We start from the raw sequence: 22,610 nt of genomic DNA, 5'->3' as shown, positions 1-22,610 counted from the left end.
TCGCACTGGAAAGATACTATAAATTATATGAAAAAACTCTTAAGAAATGTGTAAAGACATCAAAAAAACTAAATTTTGTAAGGAAAATGAAAGCCTCTAAAAACACGACTAAAACGATGTGGAATATTATTAGGGACACAACAGCATACAAAAAAGATATCCAACAAAACTATATTAAAAACATGTCGCTAAAAATTAATAGAACCATTGTAGAATCGCCCGAATCAATTGCTAATATACTTAACGAGCATTTTGCGTCTATAGGTGAGTCATCACCGGCCGGGAGTGGCGGGGAAACTGCGCCGGTGCAGCCGGTCGGCAGACCTGTTATCTCACCATTGTCTAACTCCCTATTTATTAGCGAGGTAACTGAAACCGAGATTCTCGCAATAATTCGACTAATAAAGAATAAAAAAAGTTTTGGTATAGATGAAATCCCCGCGGCGCTTTTAAGGCTGTGTGCAAACGAGTTGGCTACTCCGTTACGGATACTGGTAAATCAATCTTTTACCGAGGGCGTGTTTCCGGATCTATTAAAAATTGCAAAAATTAAACCGTTACCTAAACCGGGAGGCGATAAGAAAGACCCGAACCAGTATAGGCCTATTGCACTTTTGCCTGCTATTTCTAAGGTCTTTGAGAAAGCAATGATAATCAGAGTAAACAATTTTTTTGAAAAGTTTAACGTACTAGATAAACACCAATTCGGTTTTCGTAAGCGTCATTCTACAACGCTTGCGGTCTACAATTACACACAGCATATCCTTAGCAGTATAGACAGCAAACAATACGCAGTAGGATTACTTCTTGATATGACTAAGGCATACGATCGCGTCTCACATAAAATCCTTTTGGCAAAATTAAACGGCATGGGTATTCGCGGAAACGCCTATATGTGGTTCAAATCATATCTTGAAAATCGTAGTCAATTTGTACAGGTAGACTATTTTTGCAAAGATACCGGGGAAGTTAAAAGCATCATGTCTGAAGTGCGAGGCACTTCATGTTCCATACCCCAAGGAAGCGTCGCAGGATGTCTATTATTCTTGGCCTATGTTAATGACTTGCCTAAAGCACTGGACACAATTTGCATAATGTTCGCAGATGATGTCTCCTTGTTATTTAGTTGCTCAAGCAGTGATGATTGCAATGAGCGGTTGCAAGAAATATCGCAAACAACCCAAAAATGGCTCATTGATCACAACCTCGAAATGAATTTAAAGAAAACAAAAATAATTCAATTTAAACCTCCGCAAAAGAAATCGTTAGATATGTCATTAAAAACTAACAATGTATGTATTGAGGAAGTGACTGAATTCAACTTGCTAGGAATAAAAATTGACAGCAGTTTGAACTGGAAATCTCATGTACAAAACATAAAAACAAAATTATCCCGTTTTCTATACGCTCTAAGCATTTTGAAAGTAAATACAAACTTCGAGACCGCTTTGTCAGCATATTATGCGTACGCGAATTCCTGGCTTAGTTATGGTATAATACTCTGGGGTGCTAGCACGGACGCACACCAGCTCTTTGTTATTCAAAAGGAATGTATACGTATCTTGACCAACACGCAGATACCTAACAGCTGTCGTCCGCATTTTGCACGACATAAAATTCTTACTTTACCAAGTATCTACATAATGGAAGCGGCAATGTTCGTTAGGAATAACCCGAACTTATTCCCATTGCAAAAAATCACATCAAATAGACGTAATCATAACAAACATCAGTACTTCTTGCCAATGTCGAAACTAGCTATGTACAGAAACGGTCCTTACTGTCGATGCGTCGTCATAGCGAACAAACTACCCGAAACATTAAAACAGGAAACTAATGACAAAATATTTAAAAGTAAGTTAAAAATGCTGCTCACCGATAAATCTTACTATTCAATTGACGAATTTTTAAATGATGACACTTTGTTAAATGAAATGCGTAAATCACTTTAATTTGATTAATAATATGTAGCAGGAATTAAAATGATTATGTATAACAATAATTGTTAATAATAACATAATATGACATCGCATTCTATATACTACTTAAGTTAATTTAATTTTTGTTTGACATACCATTTTTTTTTGTAGCATGTAGTTAATAGATTAATAATTTTCATTAGAGTTGTAAGTACCTACTTACCTGTTAACATTTTGTGCCCTATCAGGGTGTCATGTACCTACTACCTGTTACTAACATCTTTTGTAATGAACATGACATAGAATGTTGAATAAATAAAAAAAAAAAAAAAAAAAAAAATATATATATATTTTACTTTTATAAACATATTGCAAAAAGGCTGGCCTAAGTCAAAAAATAAAATAAAATAATAATATTAATATTAGGAGACTCTGTTCTCGTGGTTTGATCACGGTTTCCGGCAGTACTCTAGGTTACCTTTTTTTGTAATATGTTTATACCGGGTGTTTTTGTTTTAGGAGCAATAACTTTGAGGATCGCTTCTGCAGCACAAACGTAGCAATATTTATTCTACGACTTTTGAAAATAACTTATAGTTTACTAAAAATTAAAAAAAGAAGATTTTCCAAGCACGCAATGTATTGCGAAAACTATGAAGTTTGTAGGCTGACAGTAAATGTCAACTAGACTATTGGATGCTGTTCATTGAAAATACTATTTAGTTTGTTCGAAAAAATCACAAGTAATAAATTACACATTTTTTTAAAGTTGTAGAACAAATGTTATGTTACAACACTTCATTTACTTTTCAAGCTGTCCGACTCTGGAACTCCTCACCCGTTGGCATTAGATGCGCTCAATCTCTTGCTGTGTTTAAAAAATCACTCAAAGAACATTATTTATCTGTCCCTTAGTGTTTATATAGTACATAGTTATTTTTACTCTGTGGCTGACATGCTGCTGTCATATTTAGCTATGTTTCGGTTAATTTTATATATATTTATATGTATGTTTATATGTCTATTTATATTCCTTATATTTGTATGTTTATTCACTGTAATTGTGTGTGTGAATCTAGGCTTCATAATGGTTTAGCAACACCTACTTTTTCGATTAACTTCTCTATTTCCGCTACCCAAAGGTTGTCTGGAAGAGATCGCTTTTTAGCGATAAGACCGCCTGTTGTCTGCCTCTAAATTTAATCAATGGTTTATTTTTCTTGTATATTTTTACTGAGGTGTGCCAATAAAGAGTATTCTATCTATCTATCTATCTATGTTACTACGTTCGTGGTGCAGAAGCGATCCCCAAAGTTATTGCTCCTATGACGGAAACACACAGTATCATTATATGTATTTCGTATTTTTTTTGTAGAGGCTTTTTGTTTTTAAATTTTATAACCATACTATGTCAGTATTCATAATATAATATAATAATGCGAACAATACAGTGTATTTTACACGTAAAAAACTTAAACTTGCGAAAGATTCAATCGAAGATCCGCAAGGAAAGATACTGTATTTTATCGAAAAATACAGGGGCCTTTGAAAGATACATTCATCGCTAATGGCTAGGCACAATGTACAATGTTTATTTGGCAGGCGCGGTATCAGGCGGAACTCCGGAGGGTCCTTATGAAGAGAAAGAGGAAGGCGAATGCGACACTACTATTGGTTAGTAAAATGTGAATTGATTGATTGTCATTAGTTAAATTTAACTAATAAAAAAACTGCGTCTTTGAGTCACACTAGCGTCTTTTGAGAGTCAGCGTTATGGAAAATGACGTCGCTGCGCAGTGGCGTCAAGGTTGCAGTTGACAAGACGCTGATGCTCGGGATACGCCAGTGTGGGGTGGCTCTAAGAGCCTAAATCTAAAAGCGATAAAAATCTTTTCCAAGACTACTGCAACTAGCACTGCACTGATATTTGGGATTGGAAAGATTAATAAGAATTATTTTTTGACAAGTGTTTCAACGGTTTATGAGGGTAATTCAAACTTATCAACATATCTCGCAACTGAGCCAGCAAATCTGTGGCAGGTGTACGCCAGGGTTATCACCACCACGAAAAAAATAAAATAAAATATTTTCTTCTTTGTTTTCAAACACCGCAATAATAAATCGCATATTCATGTTTGACAGAAATAGAGAATATAGAAATAACAAACGTTTTTAAACTTATTTAATATTGACATTGTCATGATAATTTATTTTCTTTGATAGCAATTTGAACCGGGTTATGTCGGAATAGGGTAAATAAGGTTCTCGTTCAATTTAAGTAAAGTTTAGGTAAAATGGTTCATTATAATCGCCAGCCCTGACATAAAACTGTCATATGCCACGGTTTTGCCAGCTCCTGCGGGGTTTGCTTATCAAAGTTTTTGACGACGTTTTTCCCAGTTTTTAAGTAGGCGTTGATTGAAATAAAAATTTAGACGACCAGTTTGGCCTAGTGGGTAGTGACCCTGCCTACGAAGTCGATGGTCCCAGGTTCAAATCCTGGTAAGGGCATTTATTCATGTGATGAGCATGGATATTTGTTCTGAGTCATGGGTGTTTTCTATGTATTTAAGTATTTATAAAGTTTTATATATTATATATATCGTTGTCTAAGTACCCTCAACACAAGCCTTTGTGGCAATTGCGCTTACTGTGGGACTTAGTCAATTTGTGTAATAATGTCCTATAATATTTATTTATATTTATTTATTTATTTAAAACCAAATTGTTATTAATGAATATAATTATCCATTATAGAACGTTCACGTCACGAAAGAATCGACTATAACGCTCTGGACTTCGAAGAGGACATAGAACATGATGGTATGTATTCAGGATTCATTTGTTTTAATATTTAATGGGTCCTCTACACGATGGACCAGCGTGATGGCCAGAGCGAGTTGAGATCATACACTATGGAATGGGCCACGTGTAGATGCGTACGCACCATCGCTGGCCCACTACCTTTGATGTGCGGACGAAAAACCGACACCGCGGCCAGCCCATCGCCATCCCGCCGCGCCACAAGCCATCCGACACCACTACCCTCTACACGCCATCTTAGTGGGCCACTATGATGGCCCATCGTGTAGAGAAGCCCTTACAGAAACGTCGTATATCCTATTCTGATTTGGCATTAGGGATTTGGTGCGACATTAATGGAATGAGAAGAAATATTGCGTAATTTTCGTAAAACGACTCCATTGCCATTAAGCAAGACGGAGTTCTGTTGACTCTGGAGACAATGCCAGCTGTCATACGTCACGCGAAACAACTCTATTTTTGGAAGGTCAAAATGAGGAATTAACGGGTCATCCGCCGTACATACGTACCCTCGTATGTGGTCGATAAATCGTACTAAGCCTGGAAAAGGGTTAAAAGTGATAAAAAAAGTAAAAAAGGGGCGGGATCGTAAAGTAAAATAGTTACTCAATTGGATAGTGTAAATTGTGTTTGACTTAAAATACAAGAACCACGTATCTACACTATAATAAGTAATAACCGGCCAAGAGCATGTCGGGCCACGCTCAGTGTAGGGTTCCGTAGTTACTCTTCCGTCACAATAAGCTAAACTGGAGCTTAAAGTATAGTAAATTGTTAACCAAGGGATGAAACGGTACCTTTCACCTGAGTTAAACAAATAGGCAAATTTGCATAATCAGTACCTAATTAAAATAAGTCTTTTTACTATGAAGGGAAAACTTTTTGCGATAACTCAAAAACAGCTAAACTGATCATGTCCGCTATAGTTTTCATTTAATGTCTTTCTTAAGCTCTACTTCCACGATTTTTTTCATATTTTTTGGACCCATGGTTCAAAAGTTAGAGGGGGGGGGGGGGACACATATTTTTTTCTTTCGGAGCTATTATCTCCGAATATATTCACTTTATCAAAAAATGTTTCTTGAAAACCCCTATTAGTTTTGAAAGACCTTTCCAACGATACCCCACACTCTAGGGTTGAAGCGAAAAAAAAATTTCACCCCCACTTTACGTGTAGGGGAGGTACCCTAAAAAAAATTAAATTTTTAGATTTTATTGTACGACTTTGTCGGCTTTATTGATTTATATATCCATGCCAAATTTCAGCTTTCTAGCACTAACGACCACGGAGCAAAGCCTCGGACAGACAGACAGACAGACAGACAGACAGACAGACAGACAGACGGACATGGCGAAACTATAAGGGTTCCGTTTTATGCCATTTGGCTACGGAACCCTAAAAATGAGTTCTGCTAAATGTGCCTGGCAAAAATACATCGCTTTCTTTCAACAATAGTCTTCACGCCAATATAAATTCATTTATATTAAAGTACTTACAGTTATGCAAATGTTTTCTTATTTCCTCGCAGTAGTCGTGAAAAGCACTATGAAATGCCTCGACCAGAAACGCTAAAGATCGACTCTTATTATTTGAGGGCCTCCACTAACGTGTCGGTCGTCAAACTCACTCGTCCATCTTTGTGTGATTTTCCGGCCTTCTACAATTTACTATACTTATTAATTCTTAATTTTTTATATCTAGAAGCGGCGGGCCGCGCGCCGCGCCGCCCGCCCCCGCGCGCCGCGCCGGACTCGCGCGCCGACATGCTGGCGCTGGCGCTCGGCGTCGACCCCAAACACGACCAGAGGTAATGGAACTTTTTTTTATTACACTTGCTTTTACAGGCTGATATTCCTGGCAGGTAAAGAAAGTACGGCGAACGGCGTGGCGACGAGCTGTCCCACAAGTCATTGCAGGGGAAAATATGCTATATACACCGTGTTTTTATTGAATTTCATTAACTTCCGCTTAGCGTTGCTTGTTAGTCTCCGTAGGCTACGGTGGCCAAAATGGAGAAAAAACTGTCCAAAAATTGAATTTAGGAAGTAGCAAGTACCAGGGCCTCATGAGTTACGAGAAGGTATCGCCGACCGGCCGGCCGCAGCCCGGGGCGGGCCGGGCGCGTCACAAGGTACGCTCGCGCGTCTTGGCTATATACTTTTGCTTTGTTTACCTAAATTAAGATTTATTTTTGTTGACTCGTAGGAAAAGTATTGTATGCAACGTTGTATAAGTAGGTCAAAAAATGCTCGTGGCGTATTCCTTTACAATGTTCGCCTACGCCTTCGGCTCCGGCTCACATTGTAACTCACGCCACTCGCCTTTTTTGACCCTTCTTATACAACTGTTGCATAGAATACTATTAAGGAAACTAAATGGCATAGTTAATTTTCATAAAAAGGTTTTTTTTGCATATAGCTTTGTTGTATCACGGGCATTACATTTTATTCAGCCAAACAATTGAAAAATGTGACATATCAATATCATTTCGAACATTAATCGTCCGAGATAGTACTTATTTACGTTTAGTAGCAAATGTATATACTCGTACTAAACACTAATCAATATGTAAACAGGCCCCTAAGGCGAGTGTATACGCTCGTAAGTGCCTTATAAGATCAAAATAAATTATTCATTATCTCCGAAATTGAGTTAATGAGAATACCGGTATCTTTGAAAAAGTTATTTAATTTAAGCTCAGGATTAACGGAAATAAAAAAAACACGGTGTGTAAGTCGATATATAGACTTTATACCTAACTTTAATTTTACCTTGACACTCTGAAGTCTGCAAATAAGAGCATTTGCTTCAAAATTACTAAAATAGCTAATAAGACCAAGGGCCTCTGGTCGACGCTGTACGCCTCATACCGCGTCACGTTACTTCGTGCCGAAATACTGCAAATTTTCTATACTTGACACTACGGCACCCGGCTCACAAGATTTTATATTTTCTTTTCTTAACTATGTTTGAATATTTAAGTACTATTTAAGCGTATTATGATTCATTTTGGGATCTTTTGAAATGAAATAAATGTTATCGTATCTTATCCTATCTATCTTAAAAACTAGTGCTTACGCCAAATCTTGGGATTAGTTGTCAAGCGGACCTCAGGCTCCCATGAGCCGTGGCAAAAAGGCCGGAACAACGTGAGGAAGGAGAAGATCCTATCTATCTTATCTAACGGAGACGAAGGTTTCTCCATTTGTTTCTGATTTTAGTTACATTCCCCAGGGACCTGGACTCCCGCCACGCGCGGCGCCGCCTCGGCCCCGCCTCCACCGTGGTGGCCGCCGCGCCGCGCCTCTCCTCCGCCGTGGTCTCCGAGCCCCTCCGGGCCAAGCACGCCCCGGCCCAGGAGGAAAGGAAACCAGCGGATGGGGAGTACGATCCCTTCTCCATGCTGAGGAGCACCTTCCAGGCTAACAAGGCCAAGGAGCCTGCCAGGTAAACATCTTCCTCATCTTATCCACTGCTGAGATCGCAACCCACGCTAACCAAACATGTATCCAAGAAAGCAAATCCGACGGAAAGTACGACCCCTTCTCCACTCTGAGCACCTTCCAGGTAAACAAGGCCAAGAAGCCTGCCAGGTTAATCATCTTCCTCATCTTATCCACCGTGAGATCGCAGCCCACGCTAACCAAACATGTTCCCAAGAATGCAAACCCAAAAACACGACCCCTTCTCCACTCTGAGTACCTTCCAGACTAACAAGGCCAAGGTGCCTGCCAGGTAAACATCTTTCTCATCCCCCGCGATAGTCGCAGTACCCACGTGGAAACATGTCCAAGAGGGCAAACCCGACGGAAAGTATGACCCCTTCTCCATGCTGAATAGCACCTTCCAGACTAACAAGGCCAAGGAGCCTGCCAGGTATTCATCTTCCCCATCTTATCCACCGTGAGATCGCAGCCCACGCTAACCAAACATGTATCCAAGAAGGCAAACCCGACGGAAAGTACGACCCCTTCTCCACTCTGAGCACCTTCCAGACGAATAAGGCCAAGGAGCTTGCCAGATAATCAATGCCTGGTAAACATCATCAGGATAAGATGAGGAATATTATCCTCCGCCTGTCCAAGAGGGCAGACAACATTATATTTCTCATATTAACGCTTAGGCCTCATATTTCCTAGTTGCATCCAGTCTTGATGTCAATCGATTCGTTTTATCAATCGATCGACGGAAACATTAATACATAGTCCATTTTGGAATGCAAGATGGCGGCCATGTACAGTCGCCATCTGCATGCCTCTATTGACAAGGTGTTCAGAGTGTGTGTTCAAATATTTTTGTGCATCTCGGTCGCTCCGATATATCTGATGGCGACTGTACCCTTTTTCTTGTGAAAGTCGTCATAGTAGGTCTTTTTGAGGGTCTTTGGGCTGAAGATTTCGAAAATAATGTCTATTTGAAATCCAAATTGGTGGGTGGCTGGGGCTGCGATGACCTCTTTCCATCACGCTGGCAGTATTTTTGCTTGACATCGACGTGGTATAAAAAATAATTCAACCTACATTAATTGTATCTTATTTTAAGTATTAATGTTTGCAGCCATAAATAATACATCACTACACCTTATAAAACAAAGTCCCCCGCCGCGTCTGTCTGTATGTATCTTCGCGATGAACTCAAAACTACTGAACGGACTTTCAAGCGGTTTTCACCTTTCAATAGAGTGATTCTTGAGGAAGGTTTAACCCCCTTATTCATAAATGTGTACTAAAGTTACGATGCCGCTAATCATCGTTTGTCCCTTTCCGACGTATTGGTATGATGGAAAGGGACAAACGATGATTAGCGGCATCGTAACTTTAATACACGTTTATGAATAAGGGGGTTAAGCCGGGGCGGTTCACTAGTTGAATATATTGCTCTTGTAATTACGTATTTGTCTACAGAAAAGAAGAACGTACTGAACCCCGTCGAGAACGTCAGCAAGAGAAAGAAAAAGAACGCGAACACAAGGAAAAGGAACAAGAGAGAACAAAAGAGAGAGAAGATAGGCGCGGCAGGCACAGGAGCGAGAAAGACGACAGGGAAAGGGATCGCAATGATCGTAAAGACAAGAGGGAAGAGCGCAGCGAGAGACGCTCACGCTCTAAAGAGAGAGATAGAACTAGAGATCGCAGTGAGAGAAACAGGGAGAAATCAGACGATAGAAGGAGGAAAGATAGTGAGAGCGGTAGGCGCAGCGGATCCCGTGACAAGGACAGAAAGGACAGAGATAGAAAACGTAGCCGATCTAATGAGAGAGTGAGAAGGGATACGGAACGTAGCGAGGATAGAAAGCGAAGCAAATCCAATGACCGGAGAGATAGGAGACGTAGTTCTAACGAAAGGGACAGAAAACGCAGCAGGTCCCTCCAGAGAGAAAGACATGGGAAACGCAGCAGGTCCAATGAGAGGGAAAGAGATAGGAAACGCAGCAGATCCAATGAGAGGGAAAGAGATAGGAAACGCAGCAGATCTGATGATAGGAAGAGAGTTAGAAGGGACACGGAGCGCAGCAGGACGCGGGAAGAGGACAGAGATAGGAGTGAGAGGAAGAAGCGATCCAGGTCGAAGTCCAGGTGAGTTTGAGATACTAAAAGAGAAAAAAATTAATGATCCATGAAACAAGGTTGTAAATCAGCTACTTTCAATGCTGAATGAAAAACATGTGACGTAACATATTGATAGCTGTTTGAAAAATAAATCTTGGCATAGTTTTCAATTCATCGACATTTATTGGCTATTATTGCTTCACTTTTTTTTTCTCTCTTCTTCTTCTTCCTCGCGTTGTCCCGGCATTTTGCCACGGCTCATGGGAGCCTGGGGTCCACTTGGCAACTAATCCCGAGAACTGGCGTAGGTACTAGTTTTTACGAAAGCGACTGCCATCCGACCTTCCAACTCAGCTCTCAACTAGGCCTTATTGGAATAAGTCCGGTTTCCTCACGATGTTTTCCTTCACCGAAAAGCGACTGGTAAATATCAAAATGACACCTCGCACATAAATTCTGAAAAACTTATTGGTACGAGCCGGGGTTTGAACCCGCGACCTCCGGATTGCAAGTCGCATGCTCTTACCGCTAGGCCACCAGCGTTTCGTAAGCTATAGCGTCAAAAAACATCCGGTCGCTTGAGTGTCGCTATATAGAGAACACTGTATTACTACGTTTTTTTTTTTTGAATTAATGACAATGATTGATTGTAATCAAAGAAAATTTGAAATAGAGGTGAATTGTCAAAGAAAACTTTGTAGCCACAGTAAATTTACTGCCATCTTTCGACACGTGGTTAAAACTTTTAGAACGCCATTTGACTTTGATCCTTATTCTTTCACTGATATGTGTTAAATTGGTTAAATGTCAAAAAGTGGCGCCGTTTCGAGCGAGGGCGCCACAACCTTTAGCCGATGCCCGGTAAGATGGCGCCACTTTTTGATATTAAACAAATTTATCAAATATCACTCATATCAGTGAAAGAATAAGGATCAAAGTCAAATGGCGTTCTAAACGTTTTAATCATGTGTCGAAAGATGGCAGTAAATTTAATGTGGCTACAAAGTTTTCTTTGACAATCCACCTCTGTTTCAAATTCTCTTTGATCGTAATTATACATACTTTTTCGCTGATCTTTAATGGGCGGCTGACGGATGCAAATTACGTCAAAATAATGTTGAACGATATACATAATATGAATACGACTACAATCGATTTAAATAAAGTTATAGTGTTTTATTCTTGAAATAATTAATCGTAATTTTTCTTTATTCGATATTTTCAGTCCATTCCTTTTATAGTTCACTATACACTTATACAGGGGAAATGACCTCTCTACATCTACAGATGTAAGAGGTGCGTATTCGTAAAGTGATACTTCATCATTATTTGGAACTTACTGATATAATAACAAAAAAATGCATATATTTTTATACATAAATATTACTCGAAACTTATTAAGTCTTAACCATCTTATGCTTTCGTCACCATATTGCATCCATCGGCCGCCCTTGATCTTACCGCTAATTTGATTGATAACCGTTTTATAATCAATTAAAATAGATTTTCAGCAGAAGGTAAGCTCTTTGATTAAACGAGTATTTTTACATAAGTAATATTTTTAAAATAATTATAATATTTCCCATAGGCGATGCGAGACATACAATATCAGGTGAGATGTGCCCTCATCTTAAATTCTTACCCCCTTATTCATAAATGTCTACCAAACTTGACAAGTCGCTAATAATCGTTTGTCCCTTTCCGACGTATTGGTATGATGGAAAGGGAAAAACGATTATTAGCGGCTTGTCAAATTTAGTAGACGTTTGTGAATAAGGGGGTTAGTATATTGTATTTTAATATTGTAGGTTTTTAGGTCGCATTTCCTCTCCCGGAATAAGATTACTGAAACACATTTTACTACGATTTGATCAATTGATCACCCTTTTATAAGGCCCTCGGCTTCAGGTTTTATTACTTGGAGTTACATCATTGATAGATATATATAATTAATATTTTAAACGAGGATATAATAATATAATATAATTATATTAATTAATTATTATTAATATAATTTGTGTAACATTGTATAGGTATAGTTTTTTTTAAATTACTTTTATAGTTGTCATTTCTTTTGAATTTTGTCATTTCTTTTTTCTCACTGCACCCATTCGCCCTATGGTTGACTGGTAGAGAATGCCTTAAGGCATTAAGTCCGCCATTTGTACTTATTTTTATTGTGCAATAAAGTTTAAAAATAAATAAATAAATATTGTTATTTCAGAAGCAACTCGCCGCTGTCTCGGCGCGGCAAGCGTTCTGCCTCGGGCGGCAGGTCGCCGCAGCATGACAGGAAAAAGGTACGTACACCACTCTTCACACTGAACAACGTCACAGCAGTGAACAGGAAACTGGGACTTCAGGTTCGAGCGCCATCTTGATAGCCTCGTGATTAATTCCTTCGTTTTTTGCTCATTTATATTGTTTAAAGTGTAAGTGTAAGTGTAGGCCGTATGCTTGTTTGCCACCGACGTAGTATAAAAAAAAAAAATATCGATAGCTTAAGACAAGACAAGACAAGACAAAGCATTTATTGCAATCATATTAGGTAAGTACACAAAATTACATAATATGTACCCTGCAAGGGCAGTCTTATAACTAAATAACAAACTAGTACAAAGATTCACAGACAATTATTTGAGATCACAGGCAGTGCTTAAGAGCTAAGTTACCTACTCTTAGCATAGGTATTAATTTAACGTTCCATTATCAAAAAACTATACATTTAGCTAATGTGGTAGTGTGCAGTGAATGGAGAATTAATCTCGAAACGCTTTTAAACACCATTTTGGAGTCAACGGCCGGTAGTCCACGTGCTACTTGTATAAAACAAGTTTAGTCGTATTTAAAGCTCTTAATACCTTGATACTAGCGAAATACTCTGGACTAAAGCCATTTTGTTGAAAAAATTTAAGCTTTTGACCACTCTCACTTGATGGGTGCCGATGTAGTCTAGGATAAAGATTTATTCATGTAGGCATATTACAATGCGCTTATGAACGTCAAATAAAGCTACATCGGCTCTAACCCTACACCTCTGACCCGAGAAGATTTAAATCCCCCCCTCAATTGAAGGAGAGTATCCCAATATGGACCGGCAAGAAACTAGGATGGAAAGCCTGGTGACAGACGGACGGACGGACGGACAGCGGAGTCTCAGTAATAGGGTCCCGTTTGACCCTATGGGAACGGAACCCTAAAAATGAATTAAAACAAATAAATGAAATTTTCCAAACAATAAAATCGGTCAATGTAGACAATACCCTCTGAACACATACTCTACTTACAGAAGGTCGGTAGAGCAGAATGAGTGAAGCTTTCCTTTTTGACTCTTATCTGAGCGAGGTACGTATATAAATAGAGTTCTTGCCCACGGCCTTCCCAGCTATTAATTTTATCTACCCCACATTGACCACTTAAAATGAGATTTGTTACATTTGTGTCTTTGATATATGTGTATCTCTGTCTTACACAGGAGGAGGAGCGGGACGAAGCTCGCAAAGAGCTGATGGAGATCGTGCGACTCATCAAATCGCGCCAGAAGGATCGAGAATCCAAAGCCCAAGGTAAGGTTTTAGGGCGGTTTCAGACTAGCGTATTATTCTACGCGTATACGATTACGTGTCGGCGTTACGAATTAACACGCGCGTTACATTTCCTTACATTTGATTTTTACGCTCGCACGGTGTATTCCCATCTGTGACAAAGCAAAAACCCAAACAGCCAATAGGGAATATTACGCGAAACTTCGCGTAGGGGGCGCCACTACCGCAATCCGTCACAATCTGAGGGCTTACCGCGAAAAAAGAAAATCGAAATTTCGTTATCCAACCTCTCCATCACTCTTGCATATTCGAGCGATGAAGAGGCAGATAACTTAATTTCTATTTTCGCGTTTCCCAGTAGGCCCTTTGTAAACAAACCGCCTTGATGCATCAATGTACAAATTATACAACTCGATACCATTACAAATATCGGAAGTACAGAGCGATAGATTGTTTGCAAACAAACTAAAAATATTATTAACAAATTTAGCATGTTATAATATCGAGGATGTAATATTCTTTATATAAATAGTCGCGTCTGAACTAACATGTTCACTCTTTTGACTCACTCTTCTTCTGTCAGATCGGTTTACACAGTAACATGTAACAGCTAAATCTATACAAAATAAAATATATATAAATATATCCTCGAAGTTATAATGTATGTAACAAATAATCCAAATGAATTTGAACGTATCGGTGACGTAAGTAAACGACCGACTAGATATCCTGACAACTTAAGGCAAAGCAAATGTAGATTACAAATCGCAAAAAAGTGTCCCAAAATAATAGGGCAGAAATTATATAACAAGCTGCCAAAAGAAATAAAAACTGAGACTCACATCAACACTTTCCGTCGCAAAGTTAAGCAGCTCCTACTTGACAGGACACTTTATAGCATTAAAGAATACTTAAATGATAATTATTAATGTATAAATAGACTACGGATAATTGACGAATTATTATTCAAATTGTATGTGTAAATGTGATTGTATTATATATATTATTATTATTATTTTCTATTTTTTTTGTTTCAAATTTGTAAAATAATGTAAATGTTAGTTTAAAATGTGTACCTAGAGTACCGACTTTGACGATCTCATTATGTGTGCATATTTTTGTTTGTATTAATGAAAATTGTGTATTGCTATTGAGAAATAAATAAATCTGAATCTGAATCTAAGTGTTTGGAAGTGTAGTGATGAGTATTAATTAATTACCATCCTCCTACGGCACCCTAATATATGGTAGAGGAATTCGTCGATAACGGTTGCCGACCCACAACAAACACTTTAAATGAAACCTAATTAAATATTAGATAATAATAATTGCAAAATATTGAAATGTAAATTATCTTAATAATATGCTATAATATTGAAGTGTAATTAGTTAGTTGACGTGTAAAATGTACTATTTTATAAATAAAGAAATAATAAATAATAAATAAATATTATAGGACATTATTACACAAATTGACTAAGTCCCACAGTAAGCTCAATAAGGCTTGTGTTGAGGGTACTTAGACAACGATATATATAATATATAAATATTGATAAATACTTAAATACATAGAAAACACCCATGACTCAGGAACAAATATCCATGCTCATCACACGAATAAATGCCCTTACCAGGATTTGAACCCGGGACCATCGGCTTCATAGGCAGGGTCACTACCCACGAGGCCAGACCGGTCGTCAAAAAGAAATGAATGAATGAATGTCATATTTTATCTGTGAAAACTTGTCAACAAACAGTTTAAGGCACAGTATGTATAAGTTGCTCTATGGTTTACGAAAGGTGCTAGTACGGAAGGTAGAGGCAAGGAACAGAAACTCCTTAGCCAGAACTGTTGCAAAAGTGTCCAGCTGTCAGCTATAAATAATAGTTCCAAAGCTCTCCAGTATTCTTTCTCAAGTATTCTAGGTATTGTAGCGCCACCTATTTATGGTTTTTTGTCAGACACTTTTTGATATACGGAGTTTTTGTTCCTTGCCTCTACCTTCCTTAGGTGCTAGTGCTGCACTCTAGCGGCAGAATATTGCACTAATACTCCCTATTGTTATAGCCACGGGCCGCGTCTACATGACCCGGTCAGAGCTGTGTCATGTCTCTTTCTTACAAGACCATCGTGTACGATCGTGCGAATACTGCTTAATAAAATCAAAGATGTGCACATACAGCTTATATTGCACAGTTATATTGAGTGGTACTGAATGGCAGAATAAGATGTGCCTCTAAGTTTTTAAAAATAACTGAAGAGGGAAATTCTTTTGGACGTTTTTGATGTGAAGGTTCGATTTGAGTGCTGATTATTTTACCTTATTTCCTCGCATGTTTGAAAAAAAAACACACACACCGTATACACCGTGTTTTTATTTAATTCCGTTAACTGCGGGGTATGGGTAAGTACGTTTAAGGAAACTAAATATCATAGTTGATTTTCAAAGAAAATATTTTTTTTTTTATAAAAGTAATTAAATGTTGCATATAGCGTTGTTAACAGGGGCATTACATTTAATTCAACCGAACAAAATTATGACATATCAATGTCATTTCGAATTTAAGTTTATTTAAGTTTAGTGGCAAATGTACACACTCCTACTAAACGCTAATCAATACGTAAACAGGTCCTAACGCAAGTGTATACGCTCGTGAGGGCCTTATAAGATAAAAATAAATTATTGAAATTCTCCGAAATGGAGTTAATTAGAATACAGGTGTCTTTGAGAAAGTTACTTAATTTAAGCTCAAGAATACACCCTTGAAATTAACGGAAATAAAAAAAACACGGTGTATATGCCACGGAAGGAACAGCAATTCTCAATGCTCTTTCCCGGCCTCTGCAATAATGTACTATTATTTTTACAAAATGTTGTTCTTTATTCGCAGAGGCTCAGAAGAAAGAGCGTTCGGGCTCCTCCGCGTCGGAGCGCAGCGCCAGCCCGCGGTAACTATGCTTTTACTTTTCATCCGTCCATAGGCTACGGCTGGGGACTCCAAACTATGTACCATACAAAAAGTATAAAATTATTAAATATTTTTTTTTTTTAATTAATCGTTTCAATTTAATTTAGTGTCAATTTATTTATAAATAAATTAGACTAGCACAATACAAATTCCACTCAAGACTGAAAACTTTATTGAGATGATCCAGAATCATCTCAATAAAGTTCCGAGCGATTCTGCTGAATCCTACACCAGCGGTGGCAGCATGGTTCCATTTTTATCGCTTGTCACTATACCCGTCACTTTCGCACTTACATACTTGTTAGAACGTGACAGGCATGGTGACAAATGATAAAGAGCCGAGCCCTCCTGAACTGTTGTATCGTCAAAATGAATTTCAGTTTCAATTAGTTTATAATTATTAATTACACATGGGGCAGTTACCATTAAATGACAAGGACATACCTTGATATGCAAAAACTGAAAACAGCTCACCCCGCCGATCTATGGTCATAGAAGTAGATCTATGAAAACAGCGTACATTACTTTCAGGTTTTTCGAAATGTACAACTTTATATTTTACAATTCGTTAAGGGACCGTGCGCGTTGGAGGATCTGCCATCTTGTGGCCTGAATCGGAAACATAAACATGTACATTGACACTTCACGCCAAAGCGAGTGCTGCCATTTACGGTTTTCGTATGTTTTCATGAACACAGGTTCTGCATTCTTGTGGGTTACATTGGAATTTATGTTTCCAATTCACATTACACCTCGTGCCAAAAATCTGATGTCTCCTATGCTACCTCCTACAGTTTATGTACAGTCAACCAATTTGAATCCTAGGCCATTATAGAACCTTATCGCTTTAACTACGCTATACATGACATGCATCACTTAATAAGCACTGTCGTAGAAGTCATTATGACATGGTTCTAAAGTGGCCTGGGAATCAAATTGGTTGACCGTACACTCCCAATTTAAATTGTGAAATTAATTTAAATTTACTCACAAAAACGCCGCCTTGTTAATGTTATATGACAGTCAAATATATTATACAACGGTTTAGTGAAGTATAATAGTCATGAGAGTTGTTCCCGCAGCCGCCGCTCGCCGTCGCCGCGCCGCCGCTCGCGCAGCCCGCGCCGGCGCCGCTCCGAGCAGCGCTAGTGGCGCCATCTGTTCACTTTGACAATTCTGAACAACCCACGGTGACAACGCGACAATGTTTGTTTAATGGCGTATTCACTTAAGACGGAAGGGAATAGCTGTGCGAAATCGTCTTTTCATACTTAGTACTCATTTTCCTCTCTGAATATTAACATTATTAAAAATATCTCTCTTCTTCCTCGCGTCGTCCCGGCATTTTGCCACGGCTCATGGGAGCCTGGGGTCCGCTTGACAACTAATCCCAAGATTTGGCGTAGGCACTAGTTTTTACGAAAGCGACTGCCATCTGACCTTCCAACCCAGAGGGTAAACTAGGCCTTGTTGGGATTAGTCCGGTTTCCTCACGATGTTTTCCTTCGCCGAAAAGCGACTGGTAAATATCAAATGATATTTCGTACATAAGTTCCGAAAAAACTCATTGGTACGAGCCGGGGTTTGAACCCGCGACCTACGGATTGCAAGTCGCATGCTCTTACCGCTAGGCCACCAGCGCTTCCAAACATTACAACATTACTTCCAACATTATTAAAAATATCTTGACACAATTAGATGTATATTAGCTATATTAATTTTTAACATACGTCTGCGATCGATGCTATGGTAGCACATCGTTACTGGCGAATTTCCAATATGACTTGGAACTCCGGTAGCCGTCTAAGAAGTGTAACGTTCTTACGGTAGATGTCGCTAGGGTCCCCTAGACCCATATGGTGAAAAAATTTGCTGCCTAGGGATGAGGTCTTGGTGGCTCAGATGGCAGAGCGCTGGAATATCGATCCAGAGGCCGTGAGTTCAAGTCTCACCCAAGACAGTAATTTTTCCATTTTTAAATTTATATTAGCTATATTTAATTATTATAGCAGTTAAGGGCATTAAAAAATATGGAAATTATTTTCCGCTCCAAATTCTAACCCTTAACCCCCTTATTCGTAAACGTGTACTAAAGTTGCGATGCCGCTGATCATTTGTCCCTTTCCATCATACCAATACGTCGGAAAGGGACAAACGATGATCAGCGGCATCGTAACTTTAGTACACGTTTATGAATAAGGGGGTAAATGTATAGTGTTGCCAAATGTCTACAAAGCATTAGACAGCTCACAGATAAAAAAAAAGGCTTACGTTATTGAACGCACCTTTATACCAAATATATAAAAAAATCATGCATTTAAGGGTAAATTATAAAATCGAAAAACATCAAACGAAGATATATTAGCTATGGTACATACATCAAATTATGTAAAAATATTTTTTAATAATGTTAATATGCAGAGAGGAAAATGGGGACTATTGTATGGAGAAACGGCCGCCCCTTTCCTCTTAACGGCCGGTTAGCAATCGTCACAAAATTGACGGTCAATGTTAAACACCATACATTTTGTCAAAAAAGTGACCATTAGACGACTTAGGCCCTCAGCACACGGAGCGTAAGCGTAAGAGACGCGTAAGCGTATCGTAATACGCGCGTTGAACGAGAGCGCTATTAGCACGAACAAGTTCAAACAAAGCGAAGCGTCGTCGTAGCGTATGAGGTTTCTGACGCGTAGCGCAATATAGGCGTAAAAAACAAAACTTCTGACATAATCAAACATTAAAAAATCCTTATCTGAGAAAAAAGTAAGATCGTTGATAGGGACCGTGCGCGTTGGAGGGTCTGCCATCTTGTGGCCTGAATCGGAACCATAAACATGCACATTTACACGTCACGTGTTTTCTTGTGCATAGTAGGTTCTGCCATCTTGTGGGCTACATCGGAACAAAAAACATACATTTACGCCTCGCGCCAAAAATCTGACGGCTCCTGTGCTGCCTCCTACAGTTCATGCACGCTCCCTATACATCCGTCGAAGACATCTGACGCCAGTGACGCCATTTTTTCAACTAATGAGATTTCAGTATTTCACTTATAAAACGATAACTTACGAGACGCTTGGTGCTCAGAGACCCTAGTGTAAATTTATTCGCGTTTGCGTTAAGTATCATTTTGTATGGGATTTAGAAACAGCGCGCCAAGCGGGACGTTTTGGAAACTCAAAATCCCATACTAAATGAGACTTAATGCAAATGCGTACGTCACGGCTCGCTATCGAATAAATTTACATTAGGGGTACAGAACTCGTAACGTTATTACGATACGCTTACGCGATGCTTACGGTTACGCTCCGTGTGCTGAAGGCCTTAAACACAAGTCGCGCTTTAAACTACAAGTTTTCCTATAATGAAAATGCCCTTAAATTTAAAATTGTATTTGTTTATTTTTGTATTAGTTTCGTTTAGTTTAGGCCCAGAATGCATTACAATGTACACTTCTTTTTAATCTAAGGGTAGTATCTCACCTGTCTCATTCCTTGGTCCAATGTGCATTGCGTCTCACTCTCTCATTAAGCAAAATGTGAGACGCAAATACACATTGGACCAATAAATCGGACAGGTGGAACACCTAATTACCTTTCGTAATCAAATAAAGTGGCATTTCTTTTCAAACAAACGAAATTGATCCCAATTTACTACACAACAAGGTTCAAATTAAAAATAGGAGAAATTTGTACGGTGAGCCTTACGAGGTTCTAACTTTGCCTTGATTGTTTACTAGGAACGTAAAGGCAATGATTTTTTAATAGATATGAATAATATGTATTGCGTCATATTTTACTTTTTATTTTAGATGTTTACAAATTTTCTGTTTTTCAACAGTACATAAGGCTTCTTATAGTTTAGGTATATTTGAAGACCAAATGAATTTTTCGAGATAGAATGTAAAATGTATTGTTTTTATATTACGTCGGTGGTAAACGAGCATACGGCCCGCCTGATTTTTTTATACTACGTCGGTGGCAAACAAGCATACGGCCTGCCTGATGGTAAGCAGTCTCCGTAGCCTATGTACACCTGCAACTCCAGAGGAGTTACATGCGCGTTGCCGACCCTAACCCCACCCCCCTCGTTGAGCTCTGGCAACCTTACTCACCGGCAGGAACACAACACTATGAGTAGGGTCAAGTGTTATTTGGCTGCGGTTTTCTGTAAGGTGGAGGTACTTCTCCAGTTGGGCTCTGCTCTAGATCTGGAATGACATCTGCTGTGCTGTGCCCTACCACACAAGGCGAGATGACATTCACATTGCCCATACCTCTCTTTTGGACGTAGTTTAAGGACATACCCGGGTCCGGACGTAGTTTAAGGACATACCCGGGTCCAACCTTACTCACCGGTAGGAACACAACACTATAGGGGGAACATAATCGAGTCCAGCCGTTTTTGAGTTATTGCAAAAAGTCTTTTTAGTAAAAAAACTCCCTTATGATTGTAACGTACATGATAATTACTAAAAGCCCCCGCTTAGCCTATTCTGACAGAATGGTAACTACGGAACCCTACACTGAGCATGGCCCGACATGGTCTTGGCCGATTTTTAGTAGGGAGAAATGCGGAGTGACTCACGCCTAGTACAGTCAGCATCAAAAGTAGCGGATGAAACAACGCGCCAAAAGTATCTGATATTCGGGATAACTTTTCCAAATATAGATAAATTTCTAGAATTCGCGTTCCAAAGTATATCTATTACAGTTTTTGTTGTTCTATATTAAAGACATCACTTTTTGTTAAGCTGTTACAGAATGGTAGATACTTATGAAGCGTTATTTGATCCGCTACTTTTGATGCTGACTGTATGACCAACTTAAACTCACAAGGGCCGCAGTACTTCAATGTAATTTCAACCATATTTCCATCATTATATATTTCAAATTCAAATGGCATTTTTTCGTATGGTGGGTCTTAGAAGGATATTCACATAGCACTCTTGGTGGAGGCTGAACGTCGGAAAAATGTGACCGCGACCGGCAAAACGTACTACTTTGTGTCTTGTCAAAAGGACGCTTTTTCTGGTTATTCATATAAAGATACAAGCAAATATCGTCCTTCTGGCGAGCGACAAAGTGGGACGTTTTACCGGCCGCGGTCACAAATATTGTACTCTGCCTTTTAATCCTTTTCCAGGCCGCACCAATCTACAACGTTTTCCCAAAAAAAAATCAAATATATGCCAATAAATCCAGCTTTGATGATTCATTTGAAGACAAGTCACATTTTCCGAAAGTGCAATCTAATTTGAACCTTAAATCGTATGGCTAAGGTTGAAATTCTATTGGCGCGTATGTGGTCGATAAATCTTACTATGCCTGGAAAAGGGTTAAATATCAATCACTAAAGAATTAACATAGTTTCTCATCATGTTTGTTAGTTTTAGTTATATTTTTTTAATAGTTATAAAATGAAATTATGGCACGGCAAGAGATCCTTCGGCAAATTGCCGAGGCATAATCAGGCATGCCAAGGCATACTCAGGCATGCCGAAGTGTGTTTGGGAATACCGCGGCATCCCTCTGGCGTGCTCAGCCATACCAAGGTGTCTTAGACATGCCGAGGCATTCTTAGCATTTCTGGGCACCTTGGTATGCCTAAGAACGCCCAATCCCAAGCACACCTCGGCATGCCTGAGGACGCCTTGGCATGCCTGAGTATGCCTCGGTAATAGGCCGAAGGATACCTTGCCGTGCCATACCGATAGTGTTTGCCTGTATAAAACATTTGCGTTGATGGCACTCTCGCTTATATTCTATGAGTATAGATACCTTTTCATACGGCACATGTT

The 22,610-nt window shown here is 39.0% G+C and overlaps 1 protein-coding gene and 1 long non-coding RNA gene across 2 annotated transcripts in view; both read left to right on the top strand.

The window, feature by feature from the left end:
• LOC133515749 (uncharacterized) overlaps nucleotides 1-21,571 on the top strand; it is a 182,562-nt gene extending 160,991 nt beyond the window's left edge. Inside the window, exon 2 of the long non-coding RNA XR_009799064.1 lies at nucleotides 18,221-21,571. This is a non-coding gene — a long non-coding RNA (uncharacterized LOC133515749). The remainder of the gene's footprint in view (nucleotides 1-18,220) is intronic.
• LOC133515742 (peptidyl-prolyl cis-trans isomerase G) overlaps nucleotides 1-21,571 on the top strand; it is a 37,732-nt gene extending 16,161 nt beyond the window's left edge. The window contains exons 11-19 of the mRNA XM_061848313.1: nucleotides 3,522-3,593; nucleotides 4,677-4,742; nucleotides 6,445-6,550; nucleotides 7,978-8,190; nucleotides 9,648-10,319; nucleotides 12,517-12,592; nucleotides 13,768-13,858; nucleotides 16,730-16,787; nucleotides 17,890-21,571. Coding sequence (XP_061704297.1) covers nucleotides 3,522-3,593; nucleotides 4,677-4,742; nucleotides 6,445-6,550; nucleotides 7,978-8,190; nucleotides 9,648-10,319; nucleotides 12,517-12,592; nucleotides 13,768-13,858; nucleotides 16,730-16,787; nucleotides 17,890-17,956 — 1,421 coding nt within the window. The 3' untranslated portion in view covers nucleotides 17,957-21,571. The remainder of the gene's footprint in view (nucleotides 1-3,521; nucleotides 3,594-4,676; nucleotides 4,743-6,444; nucleotides 6,551-7,977; nucleotides 8,191-9,647; nucleotides 10,320-12,516; nucleotides 12,593-13,767; nucleotides 13,859-16,729; nucleotides 16,788-17,889) is intronic.
• Nucleotides 21,572-22,610: the final 1,039 nt, after the last annotated feature.

The sequence above is a fragment of the Cydia pomonella genome, chromosome 3, assembly GCF_033807575.1.
Source record: "Cydia pomonella isolate Wapato2018A chromosome 3, ilCydPomo1, whole genome shotgun sequence".
NCBI classification, from domain to species: domain Eukaryota; kingdom Metazoa; phylum Arthropoda; class Insecta; order Lepidoptera; family Tortricidae; genus Cydia; species Cydia pomonella.
This window is presented reverse-complemented; position numbering and strand designations above follow the sequence as displayed.